Below are 15,517 nucleotides of genomic sequence, written 5' to 3'. Positions count from 1 at the left end.
AGTATGCATCAAAATGTGCCTATATGTTCAAATATTATGTAAACAAACCTGTTTTTCCAAAACTATGCAGAAGACTCATGAGTCCAAATAAAATATAAAATATAAATCTTAATTGCCATATCAGCAATTATCCCATTGGCTAATGGCTTCGTAAATTAGGTGGAATGTTATGGTCTGATCATGAGTGTTCATTGTTTGAAATATTCTGTACAGTAGGAGCTGTATCTAGCCCCAGTAAAGTTCCAAGATATGACTGGTCTCTAGGATCCAGCATTTGCTCAGGCCTTACAGGATGAACAATATTTGCAGGTTGTGGAGTAAGAGTGTATTTCTCTAGAAATGATAGATCTGTTGCTCGTTGGTAATCTGTCTGCTCAGGTTGTGGAGGAAGAATGCTATGTGACTGAGCGGTATGCTGCACTAGGTCAGCTGGTGGATCAGACATCTGAACCGGTACCAGAGTCACAGGCACGCAAACTTCTGTAGATACATTCTGTAGCAAAGTTTTGGCTTCCGACTGATATGCTTTGGACTGTTCCACATACTGTTTAGCCTCAGTTTGGTAAACTTTGTCATCAGAGGGGTACTGCACCGGTAAGGAGACTAGCTTTTCCTCTGAAGAACATGTCAAAGCCTCTTCTGCGGCCTTTGATCCATGAACATGATCAATATGATATTTCAGCTTGTCTTTTCGTTTAAATGTTGCATTACAGTGTTGGCAATTAAAAGGCCGAGCATCTGAATGAATAACCATGTGTTTTGTTAAGGTCTTCTTAATTCTAAAAGACTGATTACAGATTTGACATTTGTAGGGCTTCTCGCCTGTAAAGACAGAAGTACAAATTAGTTATTCTCAGTAACACCATGTCACATAAATATGCAAATACATACATGGATTATGGCATAGAAACTTAGTATAAAAAATTTTACTGAAAATAGAAAGTGTATGTTTAGTGTCACTTTTGGAATCCAGATAGCCATTAGAAGCTTGTTTAGAAGTTATATTAGCATACTCTTCTCCTTACATACACAATTCTTTCATTACTTGGGATTTCTGTCAGGTACACACATAGACAATCAGAATGTAAACCAACTAAAAAAAGAACAGTCTTTAAACTGTAATGACACTGGAATTAAATGAACAAAATTTGTACTTCTATAATGATTTCCCTAAGCATCAGGCAGGAAAAACAGTCTCAAACATAGTAAGGCCATAAACCCTTCCAAAGGGATTTCAAATCCTTGTATAGATTACCACTTGAAATGTAGTATTCTCCAGACCACAAAAATGATTATAATGTCTGGGTAAATTTGCCCAGAACACACACCAGTAATCTAAAGGAAAGTGTGGAGAGAGCATACCACAAACCTGGGCTGAGGATCAACATTTCAACCGATACATTCAGGAGGCAGTATTCAGGAATGACCAACATATGAAAAAGAATAAAATGTCTTGCTGCTTCCTGCTACTCTTGCCTTAAATGCTCAACAACCTTAATGAATTAAATAATTCCATCAATGTTGGTGCACAAAAATGCATTCCTACATGTTTTGTGGTTTTACTTTACTTTTACTTTTTGTGGTTTACTTTATTTTTACCTGAATGTGTCCTAAAATGCATTTCCAAACTCGATTTCCCTTTAAAAACTTTCTTACAGACTTCACACTGGTGAAACGTTGCTTTATATCTTTTAAAGAAGGAAAAACATTTCATATTAGATACTTCTTTTTAAAACCGACTAACAATAAAGCTATGTGTACAGCCCTTTCTGAAATCTTTAACTGCAAAACAGCTGAATGTCAAAGTTGCCAAAACGCCTCACTTTTGGTCACATTTCCTGGCATCTGCATACCAGTAAGGTCAATTAAGATTCTATTTGAGGTTCAATTTTACTCTCTGCTGAGATTGGCATTTAGTATTCAAAGCTCAAAAGCCACTAACTTCTTTTCTGACCCCCAAAATATCCTTAAACAACAGTTTTTGCCCAACATCCATAACACACTTTCCCTTTGGCAAAATTATCCCATAAATAAAGTACTAGGAATGGTTTGGACTACTGGCTACCAATAAAAACCAAAGAGAATAAGCCAATAATAAAGTATACATTCAAGATAGACACATCTATGATGGCTTCTACACAATGCTGATGAGTACACACAGTTAAAACACATCATTTGAAAAACAACTAGGTCTCAGCTCATTTGAAAATTTATGAAAGGCTTATTTTTGGAGCTCAAGAAATTAAAAAACCTATTGCATTTCCAATTTATAGATATAACTCAGGTTTCAATGTTTTTACCTACTTTCAAAGACACTAATCTCCTACCAGCTTCTAAAATACCTAAGCATGGGATAGTTCTCACAGTGCTTAAATTCCGTCTAATAATTCAGTCTTGTATGCAATGACAATATTGCAGGAAACTATCAGCCTAGAACAACCGTGAGACAGCTAATTGACAAAATTTAATACTTTTTTATGTTTTTATTTTATTTACTTTATTATGCTATGAAGAAAACATCTTGCTTAAATTGTGAAGACAATTTTCTGACATTAATTTCAAACCATAATAATGATATCTCTATCAAGACTAAGGTAATGGGCATGCAAACACAGACTACTGGAATTCTGCACGAATACACAAGTCCCAAAAAAATCAGTTATAGTACAGAAGTATTTATGCAGTTATAAAAAGAAAATCACACTTACTTCTGCCAAACCTTTTCTCCTAGATGAACACTTTTATAATGAACAGTAAGGTGATCTCTACGGCCAAAACATTTTCCACATTCCTCACACTGATGTGCTTTTTCACCTACAAGGGAAAAATTCAGTAAGTTCTGGTTAAATCTTCTGAACTGATTAAATGTCTAAGAGCTGTAATTGCAAGACATACAGGACACTCATTTTCACAGAGTCCAGCCAATCAAGCTCCTCCATTACTTGTTTGGAGGACTCTCTGCTACCAAAGAACAAAATTCAGGAAGTAGGTTGGTTCTATCAGAGTAAGGATTTTTAATATTTGTTACTGATTGTTTTTCATTTCTACAAAGAAATTCATGTTCACGAGCTAAGGGGCACTTCCCCAAACACCCACTGTGTGAGAGGTACAAGTGAATGACTAGGAATCTACTCTCTTCATTATGAACCAAAATGTGCTATCTTCAATAATTCAGGGGCTTTAAAATATAAGCTTATTTAAACATACCAGTTATTTTCAGCTACTAATTTTTAGAATTTAAAATTACATCACAGTATTTATCTTTTTAATTATCCTGATTTACATAGTTACCTTTTTCTTTTACGCTGGTGTTTAAAAGTATCTTGATTCTTTTTAGTCATCTTGAGATCTTCCACAAAGTGGCAGAATATTTCTTCTCATGTAAGTAGGAGGAGTGTGGACAGTCAAAGAATGTAACTTTCTAGAGAGGGGAAAGCAAATAGAGTAGAAAAGAGGATTTTTTTTTTTGTACTTGAGTTTTCAAAGATTTCTTTATTTTATAGCAGACATGATTTCAACACCAAGAAAAGAAGCTGCCCTTCAAAATAAAGGCTCAGAAAGTTTAGACTCTGATCACTTTCATATTTTCATGCTGCCTATAAAGCATTTTGCCTCCTAGAAGGCCACATGCCCTTTGGATCCTGTTCTGAAAATGAAAAACTCCCTAGTGAATCTTTGCTCTTCCTATACATGTGATAACCCTTCTGCTCTCGGTGCAACAGAAAGATTGTTGGTCTTTTTCTTCCTCCTGATCATCCCCATGGCTCTTCTCAGTGTTGACTCCCACCACCTTCCTTCCTTCCTTCCCACTTCCCCATAACAGAGACTGCAGAAACACCTATTAGGTGTTCTTATGTTAAAGTGATCAGTGTATAAACTTTGACAGAGACAGTTGCAGCTTCTTTTGTGTTATGGTAATAATATTTCACACAATTGCTATTAAAAAAAGAAATCTGAACTCATTAAAAAATCCTCCTTTTTCACTTTTGCTTTTTTATTATTATTTTTAAAACAATTAACTGTTACATGTTTTTGACTGTCCCTCAGCTTTCTATGTTACCATGGAGGAAACACTTGGTTTTTAAACCTTGAAAATATGTAAGATTAACCCTAGGCCTTAAAAACTGTGAGAGGAACTTTTATCAGCCCTACAACACTGCATATACTGAAAAAAAAAATCCATAATTAATTTTTTATTTGATCTTATTTCAAAAGCCAATTTTCAAAAATGCATACCTGAGTGTATTTTTTTATGCTTTGTCAGATGGTCATGCCGAATAAATGTTTTCCCACATTCTTCACATTCATATCTCTTGTCATCATGGTGGACTCTCAAATGAAGTCTGTATATTTATAGTCAAAAACAAAACCACAAAATGCAATTTTGTTAACATAATCTGTACTGCTAATTCAATGCAAAATACCAGAAAACAGTCTTAAATGCTTCACACAAATATCATAAAATAACTTTCAGTTGAGATATGATTAAACTGCTCTTACAAAGCCAGAGAGAACAGAGCTAAACTGCCATATCTGATGTTAATTTAGCAGGATATTTTAGTCCTCTGCTTAGTTTCTTTTTGCATAACAGAAGTTTTAGATTGGCCAGAAAACCAACTTTGATAAAGGATCTGTATGGGATGCTGTCTGTGCTTAAACCAGTAATATCTTGTATTAAAAATTAGATTACTTTTTACAGGTTACTAATATATATATTCAATATTTAAATATGTTTACAGCATTTATTTATGCTCTCAGAATTGGAATAAACCAAAACACATACACTACAAAGAATTTTGTTGATAACAGGAATGCATGTATATATAGATATATCACAAGTTTAGCAGCTTATTTAATAAAAACTTGTACCTGTAAGAGCTTCCATGACGAAAACTCTGCCCACAAATACTGCAAAGATGAGGCTTCTCTCCACTGTGAATTCTCAGATGCTCTTTCAAAGTTGTTCTGTTTAACAAAGCAGTAAAATTTAATTTTAAGCAGTATCACTGCCATTTAACATAAAACAGACTATCAATTTCTCAATTTCTTTAACTGTGATAGATCACAATATATTCAAATAACTGCATCAATTTATTCAGATACACACACATATTACTTACATTCAAAGGCAATATGACAACTTATCTGCTATTTACTTGTCCTGGTTTGAGCTAAATAGAACTAATTTTCTATTTAGTGATTTTACTTTTCAGCTCAGTCTCTTTTAAGTTGCTGAAAACTGGCAGCATGTTTTTCCCAAACAGCGCTGCTAGAAGATATGCTCAAGGTCAGTTGTCTCATCATGGGTGCTGTGTCTGTGCCTACGGGGGGGGAAGTGGACCGAAAACGGACCAACTAGGTATTCCATCCCACATATGTCATACTTGGTATAAAAACTGAGAGATCACGAGGGTCTTGGTTCCTTTTCCCCTTTTTCACTGTTCCTTCCATCTCGACCCTTCTGTCCGTCTCGATCCTGCAGAGGCCGAGGCCTGAGCAGAATCCTGCCAGTTCATCTGCCTCTGATCCTGATTTGTTTGTCCTGCATCCTGCTCCCACCTGCTGCTGAGTTTGGTCTGGGACTTTTCCAGTGCCCGGCTCTGCAGAGCCTCTGGTGACTTATTTGTCATTGGGGGGAGGGTAGGGGGAGGATTTTATATTGGTTCTGTATATATATTTGTACATATTTGTATATATTTCATTATTTTTCCTATTTACATTATTATCCTGTAGTATTAGTATTATTGTTTCATTAAATCTGTTAGTTTATTTTCCAACCCGTAAAGTCTCTCTCCCTTATTCTCTTTTCTCTTCCCTTCTGGGGAGGGGAGAGGGGTTAACAGAGAGCGTCTGTCCAGGATTTAGTGGCCGGCCCAGCCAAAACCACAACATTACTGAACCAGATAGGTCTAGAAATAACATAAGCAAAGAAAAAAAAGCATTGTCCCAACATATATTTGGGCAACATACATTAAAGTCAACATCATTTTTAACACCATTTTCTAGGTAATAATTTTCTTGTTACTGTATGTATAAAGCCAGAGCTTTAAAGTCAGACTTCAAGAAAATCTAGACTATAGATGTTAATTTAACTTAATTCAGCACAGAGCTTACTTAAATAAATATATATTTATACACAGATACATAAGTATACATATGTAAGTCGACTTTTACTATCATCTTTCCAATGTAGAATTTGGAATTTCTTTTCCAAAAACAAAACAAAACAAAAAAAGTGCATGCAGGTGAAAATTCCTCTTGAGCAAAGGAATCAGACAATAAAATTTACTGTATACACAGCTGTTAAGTGTGTGAACTAAACAAGAGAAAGTTCTTTTATCTTGTTGCAGCACTTCTATTTTTCAAATATATTATACTTTACATAAGAAAATTCTCTCTTCTGATGAGAGTAACAACATTTAAATATTCAGCTGCCTTACATAACGTAAATGAAACTTGAACTGTGTAAACATTGACTTTTTTCAAACTGAAATTATTCTCACAACTCAAAATGGACTTTATAGAATTTAAGGACTATCTGTGCTTTATAGCTTGTTTATTTACTGTTTCATCATTGCATTAGTACACTTTCTTTTAACACATGCATACCATATTGACCAAATTACTAGAAAATACACACCACCAACAAAACCCATTAGGGACAGATCTTCCTCTTACAATACTTCCAGGTGTCTTTGCCAGTCATTTGAAAAAAAAAAAAAAATCAAGAAAACGTACTGCAATACACAAACTCAAATCTTTCCATATTCTCCAAATAGAAAACAACTAAGCTTATTGTTTCAGAGCCTAAACATAAATCACCATTTGGAAAACTTAAAAAGGTCTCCTTCATAAGTGCAGGTGTCTTGCACTGCTTGAAGCCAACAATTTTAACAACTGTTTAAAATTCACATTTGTTTCCTTCATATTCGTAGGACAGAAATGGGGGTCAGGGGAAGAATCTTATTTCTACAGCTTTTATATACTCCTTTTCTATATACTAGAATTTATAAGCCAACTTTTAGAGCTTCCACTTTTCAAAGCACTGAAGTAACAATTTTTTCCTCCATTTAGAGAAGCAGCAGCAAAGGTTGTACAGTATTATTCCATGTTTCATGAAACAGTGTTTGTAGAAGTCAAATTTCTTAGTCATTCTCACCAGTATTTTTCATCTTTCTGTCCTCATTAGTACATTTACCAGAACACCTATAGCACAAAATTCTTTCCCCCAAAAACGTAAGATGTTCTTGCACAACACAGGAGTCTTAAGTGAAGTGAGTTAGAGGTAAGATTTTCTTAATATAGTTCCACCTCATAACTAAATACCTACACTTGACATGCTTAATTTTAGAGATCATCAGAAAATCACAAGGTACCTGTAGCGCTGACACTACCTTTTAATACTTTAACCCTCTGAAATGGTCTCATTTATGTTAAAAACTCAAAACTAAATCATATTCAGAATCCAACAAAGCACACATTACTTCTCTGCTCTTCTGAAGTTCTAAGTCACTCGACTCCTTACCTTTCCCTAACGGATTTTCCACAGATGAAACATGTCCATTTTCGCTTTCCTCCATGAGTACATTCTATATGGCGTTTCAGATTTCCTGTATCATTAAATTGGCGGCCACAAATATCACATGGAAAAGGCCCTACAAGAAGACAGACACACACAGTATTATTGTCAGTTAAACCAAACAAGACGCACAGACTGGTGACTTGTGAAAACTCTGATCAATTTACAAAGCAAAAGTTTTGTCTAACAAACAATTAACGTTTCATATTGGGAATATATATAACGGGGGATTGGACTAGATGATCTTTTGAGGTGCCTTCCAATCCCTAATGTTCTGTAACGTTCTGTGATATAGTCAGCATACTGTAATTAGACTTTGTGCACTTTCAGCGAAGTTATTCTTAATACCTGGTATTTTGGTGAGTTTCATGATTGTAAAGCAAAAATTTAGAATCAGTAGTCAAAAGTCATTTAGACTATTTGAAAAAACAAATTCCCATTACTATCAGCAATCTAGTTCCTACTCAGCAGAAATAATTAGTAGTAATAAAAAAAGTCTTTGGAATACTTCAGGAGGAAAGAAATATGTCTTTGGAAAACTTCAGGAAGAATGTGACTCCATAGTTGGGAACCAATTTCAGGCAAAGAAGTTTTAAAACAAAACTAACCTTAATTCTTTTACCCAAAAAAACCAAATTTCATTTATTTAGGTACAATACAATGCCTCAAAAAGACAGCTCATCAGAAAAGTAAAAAGCCAACCAACCACAATTACAAAATACCCAACTTCCCCACAAAACTGGAAAAGAAAGAACCAGAAAAGGAGGTGGGGTGGAAACCAGACTGATCAGCACATACAATGGTGGAGGAAGGTTTTACTTTAAATCTATTGTTTACATGTCAGAAGGAGGTTTCTATACCGAGATGGAATTTTTCTTGATGTTTCAGTCTTGCAAATCGGGATTTAAAGTGCTCTTCACAGTAGGTACACTTAAAGGGTTTATCTTGAGAGTGAAGGATCATATGCTCTTCTAAATGAGGTCTTCGAGTGAAAGATTTCTTACAAATCTAAAATGATAATGCACTTTGTCAACAGTACATCAATTACAACCAGATTTTTTTTTCTATTCATAAACTCTAACACTTTAGTTCATTTGCTCTCTGCAGCAATGTAAGATTAAACACATATTATTCAAAAGCATAATCTATCCCAACTTGTAAAGCCTTGCAGTCAACATCAAAAAATCTGTGTACTACATAAACCCTAGCGGATTGCACTACAAAAATTAGGATGCCAATCCATGGCAGCCTATATCAAACTACTGGCAACTTGTGCATACAGCTACATGTTCCACCCCTCTTCTTTCTACTGTCTCCAGTCCTTACCAGACTTTTTTCCTAGTGTGTTTCAATATAGTAACAGCAGAAAATAAACCAACGGAAAAAAAAACCGAATAGCTTTGGCTTGGTTTTGGATGCTGAAACTTGCATACTCAGTTGTACTGTGGTAAATGCTGCTGTAGTATAAGCTACTGTAGAACTAGAGTCATGCCTGTTCCTTTATTTCCTCCAAGAAATTCTCTGACAGCATGTATTAAAGAGAAAATGCTAATACCAACAAAGAAATATAACTCAAAATACATTTTAGAGATACAGAACTTTCACAATGTTAAAATCATATGAGCTTTTTAGTTCTGTTCTCACATTAGTCAAAACCCAAATGTACAAGATCTTTTAGTAGTTATTAAAGTAAGCATGCAGTTCAACAACAGAAGGGAAGCCACAGCTCAAATTTAGGCATTTGAACTAAATTTAATATCAGGGTCCTATGCTAAACATAGGACATAAATCAACATTGGGCTCACTGATTTCACAGTGAAACTGTCACTATTGCTTAAAATAGCTGAATTTAGTACTACCTAAGTCCTATACATTAAATAGTGCAGTTTCTCAGAGCACAGCTGAGTAACATTCTTCTAGCCTCAGAAAATCAAAAGCAACACCGTTATATAAAAACTCAATAATGTTAAAATATAAGTGTAAGAAAATTCCATACCTGTAAAACGTATAATAAACTCAATTTTTTTCTTTACTATTAATACTCTACTCTTCCTGTGAATTTGCTCATATTTCTCAAGGATTAAAGTAAGGTCACCAAATCCTGGTGTTCACACATGGACTACAGCATAAACCAACAACTTGGAAATCAGCTTACATCTGCGGCACTCCAGCCCTCAGAACATATTAAACAATCAGAAAACAAAGTCATAGCTCCAAAGGGTTCTGCTCATTCTCCAAAATCCTACCCTTGCTTTCAAGTCCATTTTCCATGCACGTGAGCAGTACTAGAGCAGCAGATCACTTTCTAAAAATTTCTACTTAACATAAACTTAAAATTTTCAAGCAAAAAGAAAAAAAAAACCAAAAAAACAAACCACAAAGTGGAATTAACCAAATCATTCATCTAGTAAGAGTACTTTCCAGCAAATAAACATCAACAATGTTGCGCAATTGATTGTCACTATTAAAATGTTTCTGATCCAGTAACAAACAGAATCTGTTAACACCTTCACACAGCGTAACTCCATCTGGAAGATAACACCCTTTGGTCAACCATGTAGTATCTCCAAGCATGGTACCATCGCCAGCAGATAAATGAACACTACAAATTCCTACAGTTGATATCTTCAACAAAAAGTCCAACAAAACCCCACATTTGAAACCTCAAAATATTATTTGGCAGCAGACACAGAATGGAAGTTCTACAAACTCTTTTTTAGAGCAGATGTGCTTTCACACATATATTTCTCTTGGGGAAAATCAAGGAAAGGATTCTATGATTTTACAACTAGAGATAAATTCGTTACAAATTTACAACTCTGTGGATATGCACATGCAGCCAAATGAGTGTGTTTCGTATTTAACATATATTTTCCTCGCTATTGAGAAAGTCTTCCAAAAAAGTATACTTTACGGTCTGTATTTGGTGTGCGTAATTAATAGGAGAGCAAATACTCCATTTTTAAAGTACTGATAGCACTCAAGGCTAATAATCTGCAAATTGATTTATTTTAACACTATAACAGCTAATCACATTAAAAATTTTGCCTTCAACTATTTCAGAATTCAATTTTACATTATCTACTTAGTCACAAGCTGTACATACAGAATAAAGTTCAGTCTTTAAAACAGAACATAAAGAAGAAATTTATACCATCACTTACAAAGCTTACTGAGATGTCACAGAAACACCATATTTTCACTTAAGTATTCAAGTCACAAAACAACACAGTATATACATGAAAAAAAAAAACAAAACCCAAAAGTACTGAAGTATTCTTACATCACATTTCCAACCTTCACTCTTTGTTTTCTTGATAGAAAGAAATGCTTGCACATTCTCTGGATGAAACCTAGGAGAAAGACAGAGGCTGAAAGTAGCTATAACTTTCTAAGATGAAGAGCACCAAAATACTAAATATCCATTTCTAATCTTTATGTGTCATGAAAGTTGATTACCAAGCCAGCAGAACAGAAAACTGATAATTAAGGAATTCTATAAGCACAAGTAACTGACACACAGTGTTGACTAGACTCCTGTAGAGCCTCATGAGAACTGGCAAGACAAAGGACAGTTTTGATTATAATGCCTTAAAGATATTTACAATGAAAGAGAAAAAAAGTGTGGTATGTAAATAATAATACCTTATAATTAGACCTGTCATAAACTAATTATTCACCTAAAAGACTCTGCATGGAAATGATTTATCCATCTATTATCAACAATATAGCATCAACATGTAAAGCCAAAGCAGGTATTGTATTCTTCCTCCAAATCAAAAGCAATATAGGTAATTATTAAGACAGTTATATTCTGACTGACTGAGCTAGCTAATCTGACCCATCTATAGTAAAAACCTATGGCAGGTTACTATTTAGTAGCCGCTGTTACTATTTAGTCAGCCCCTATGCATTCCTTATGGCAGGTTAGTTGATACTGCTAATCCTCACATGCTTTGAAAAGATACTTATTTGAAAAAACAGTTACAGAAAAACGCAGAATATGCTGTGTGCATATATACATTTATCTTCACTTTTGAACTGAAAAAAACAATTCTTCAGAAACGCAAGACAAATTTGCTCATACTTGCCTCTTCACGTGCTTCGCTAAAGTCTTTTTGCTTGCGTGCAGTTTATTGCAGTAGGGACATTTGTGTTCCTTTTTATGAAAGTCAGTATCACTAGAGTGCTTCTTTCTGTGCACTGTCAGGTTGGACTTTGTTGAATAGCGCTGATGACATATATCACACTCAAAAGGCTTCTCACCCGTGTGTACACGTGTATGGCTCTCATATTTGCCTATACAACAACAAAAATCCGTTAGCATAAAGTGTAACAGGTATCACCTACAATACACACATTTGAGGTTTGTTCTATAATATCTCTCTCAAATGCAGTCAAGACTTAAGTACCTTCCACACACACCTAAAGGTTTCTACTGGTTTACAACACTGCAAACTGTACTGTGATCACATAGGTATTTGATCCAAGCTTCCTTCACACACTTCCATCTTAACTATTTTTAAGATAAAGAGTAAAAATGAAAGGGCTCTGTATTACTGTTAAATCTGAGTGAGGGTTACGAGTCCTTCTTGTTCGACCCTACAGCGTACTCTGTTCTCAGGTACTCAAAGTTATGCTACTACTCTTTCATTACACTGATTGTGAAGTACCTTTTCAGAACAAGGAACAGCCATGAAACAAACTGTTATTTCTAAGGTACTTTCCAATAATAAAATACTGAATGAATGATACAGACCCTTGCAAATGATCTATAGTCGGAACCCAAGGTATTACCATAAACAAAAATACTGCTCTCCCATTTCTTTAACACCACTTGTATTCTCTCTTCTGTTTGCCAGGTTCTTATTTTGAGGACAGAATTCAGTCCTACACTGAGGACCTACCTACCTAAGGCAACAGCAGTATCTCTGTTTTGTACTAGATTTTTTTCTTTTGTCTGTAGGATATGCATCATACCTCTGGGAGTTAGATAAAGAAAAAAGGATGTACTATAGCTCATAAATTTAAAATACAAGTCAATTGCCTTCAGTACTACAACCTTATGAAAAGATACTTTATGTATCACTTGTTTTAATGCTACTTCTCACTTATCTTTTGAGCTCAAAACTAGAATTCTGAGTCAGGAAAGTGCAATGAGCAAAGGGTATGATGTATGTAAAACCAAAATGTACCATTACAAGCCTAAATATTCACAAGCCATTTATTTCTGCACAGTAGCCTTTCAATATTAATGACAAAGCTCTCAAATGCAGAAAATTTCCTATGTTGCTTTAATTTTAAGACATGGCATTACAAGTACAGTTAGGTGTCATATTTTTCATGTTAAATAGGTCCTATGAAAATTCATTTCACCTCAGCAAGCTAAGCACAGTGTGTGTGAGTAGGAATTGACACACACACTAGCTCCACTCTATTTTCACAAACTCCTAAAATTTCAGAATTACTAAAGACAAAATGTGCCTATTATAAGAACACCAAAAGTGCCTAACGCTATGAGGAACTGTTTCTTTCCTAATTCTCACAATTAAAAATAAGTCAATACTTTACATGACCATAATTCAACATTTAATCCATCTGAAAGAACACTAAAATTCTGAAGTACAGTAGTAATATGCTTTTAATGCAGGAAAGAAAAGGCAGAATTCTGACTCTTCTGATATCCCAAGCAACTATATGCCTAGATTTGACTGTAACATAAACGACCCTAACAGAACAGATTAAGCTGACAAAGTATTACTTGGTGTTAACTACAGATCAGGTTCTAAACATCTACACATCATGTAGAATAGAAGAATTTCAGGCTGTTTGACAATGGTGCTGTTTTACTTCAGCAGTGACAGCTTTGTTACTTAAAATTAATTTGGCAGAAACGACAATGTTTCAGACTTCACGCCATTTATTGTTTAATATTTTGCTATATTTTCTTTCTTTTTCAATGCTGCTTTTACATATTATGCTAACAACCAGAATCCAGAGCAGAGAAAGATAAATACATTTAGCATTTGCAAAATTTTTAAATAATGCACTCTGTTCATTTATTGAAACTGTTCAGCACCACACACATAACTTGATACATTCAGAAAAAATAGCAGCATACTGGATCAGTGAGACAATCCAGAAATTCCGATCTTCACTCTCTAGAACAGAGGAAAAAGCTCAGTTTATTTCATATACAAAGCGCACCACCATACAGTAAAAAGGAAAGAGACCGACCTAACTTGCTCTTACCTATTCGATCAAATTTTTTGTCACACTTGGGACACTGCAGTAGTTTCTTGCTACTGCTTTGAATGATGACTGGAGCTAAGCCTTCAGGAATATTTCCCACTGAATCAACTGCCTCAGAACCCTCTTCAATATCATTCTCTTCTTTTTCACTTTGTTCTTCAGACTCTGAATCTTCACCTGACATTTCCTCTTCCTGTCCCTCTTCATCAGCATTGCACTCACTTTCACTGTCTTCAAATTCACTTCTGTCAGATGTTTCCTTGTCAGAACTGACTTTTTCCAAATTGCTGTCAGATGCATCACCACTTTCATTGTCACTGGTATCAAATTTAGCTGGACATTTGCGGCTTCTCATAGAACGCCTAGTGGAAAACTCGGCCTTCTCAACCATTTTTAACCCATGCTTTCTTTCCAGTGAAAGGGATCTGTGAGCTTTAGCCAAATGATTTTCTAAGGACTTCTTGTAACAGAAATTTCGACCACAGAAAGTGCACTGATGGCTATTTAACAGTTTACCTGTCAGTTCATTGAGCGTTTCTACAGGTGTAGGTGCAGCAGTTACTACATCAGTCTGTACGTTAGAAACATTTTCATTATTTAGTAACTTCACTGCATCTATGATATCTAAAAATTTTGCTGCTTCCAGCACTAACGGAATTTCATTTTTATATACAAAAAACTCAGAGGTGTAGAGAAACTCAAGCAAATGCTGAAAGACAGAATGAGTTACATGATCTAACGTGACAACATCAGTGCTTGGATTTTTGCTCAAACAGGCATGAAAATAACTACTCCCAACAGCCACTACAACTTTGTGAGCACTAAATTCTTTTCCTTCCACAATTATGAGTAAATCACAAAATGATGGATGTTTCTGTCTATCATCATTTAAGTATTTAAGTAGATTTTTGTTATACTGCAATGAGCTTAGGAGCTTTCTTTGTTCTGATGATGGTGAAAGCTCTTGGGAAGATTCAAGCTTATCTGCAGGAGTTATTTCTGCAGACTTTGAGACAACTTCTTGTGAACAATCTACTACAAGAATCTGTTCTGAAGTATCCTTCTCATGGCCAAGATGAACTTTTTCATTTAGATTTGCAGCGAGTCGTCTCCTTTTCTTCATTGCAGAAGTGCAACTTTAAAATCAGGAGCGTCATAGGTGATTGGCAAAAAGTTCTCGTGAAGACTTGGTTCTGCTCTAGACCTTGAGAAAACACGTAACACTAATTTCATAATCTGCAAAGGAATTATGATAAAAATGACTCTTTGCACTTCTTTTGTTAATGCTTTCTGTATTTCACTCTTAGTTTTCTCTACCCTGCATACACGAAGCTTTTATTAAATTACTAAAATCTCACCACTCTCCATTCCAGGCCATGGCATAACGCTACTCAGAGCGAGTGAGCCGACACTGCGTATTATTAGACCCAGAGGCAGCTGAGGCTGGTTTTGCACATCCCCTAGACGCATACAGCCTGTGAAGTACCCCGGGACGGGCGTGCATTATTGTTGTTGTTATTATTACACCGAGACGCATTCCCTTTCCGTTTACCCCAACACAGCACGCCAATCCTTCTGCTTTTCCCGCCGGGCGCCAGTCCCCTCGGGCCAGCCCAATGACCCGCCCGGGCCGCCGGACGCGGCCCTGTCACCGTCAAGTGTCAGGTCCGCGACCGGGCTGCCGCC

General features: G+C 35.5%; 1 protein-coding gene across 1 annotated transcript; it reads right to left on the bottom strand.

Moving 5' to 3' along the window:
* Window positions 1-25: 25 nt before the first annotated feature.
* ZBTB41 (zinc finger and BTB domain containing 41) lies at window positions 26-15,021 on the bottom strand. The gene is made up of 10 exons (XM_010183331.1): window positions 13,832-15,021; window positions 11,671-11,878; window positions 10,863-10,932; window positions 8,440-8,587; window positions 7,526-7,655; window positions 4,870-4,965; window positions 4,237-4,343; window positions 2,709-2,814; window positions 1,600-1,688; window positions 26-822 (listed from the first exon to the last, which is right to left on the bottom strand). Exons 1-10 carry the CDS (start codon window positions 14,952-14,954, stop codon window positions 179-181), a joined length of 2,721 nt encoding a protein of 906 aa, XP_010181633.1. The 5' UTR covers window positions 14,955-15,021; the 3' UTR covers window positions 26-178.
* Window positions 15,022-15,517: the final 496 nt, after the last annotated feature.

The sequence above is a fragment of the Mesitornis unicolor genome, unplaced genomic scaffold, assembly GCF_000695765.1.
Source record: "Mesitornis unicolor isolate BGI_N332 unplaced genomic scaffold, ASM69576v1 scaffold23704, whole genome shotgun sequence".
NCBI classification, from domain to species: Eukaryota; Metazoa; Chordata; class Aves; order Mesitornithiformes; family Mesitornithidae; genus Mesitornis; species Mesitornis unicolor.
The sequence above is the reverse complement of the archived record's forward strand: the minus strand, read 5'-3'. Positions and strand labels throughout refer to the sequence as shown.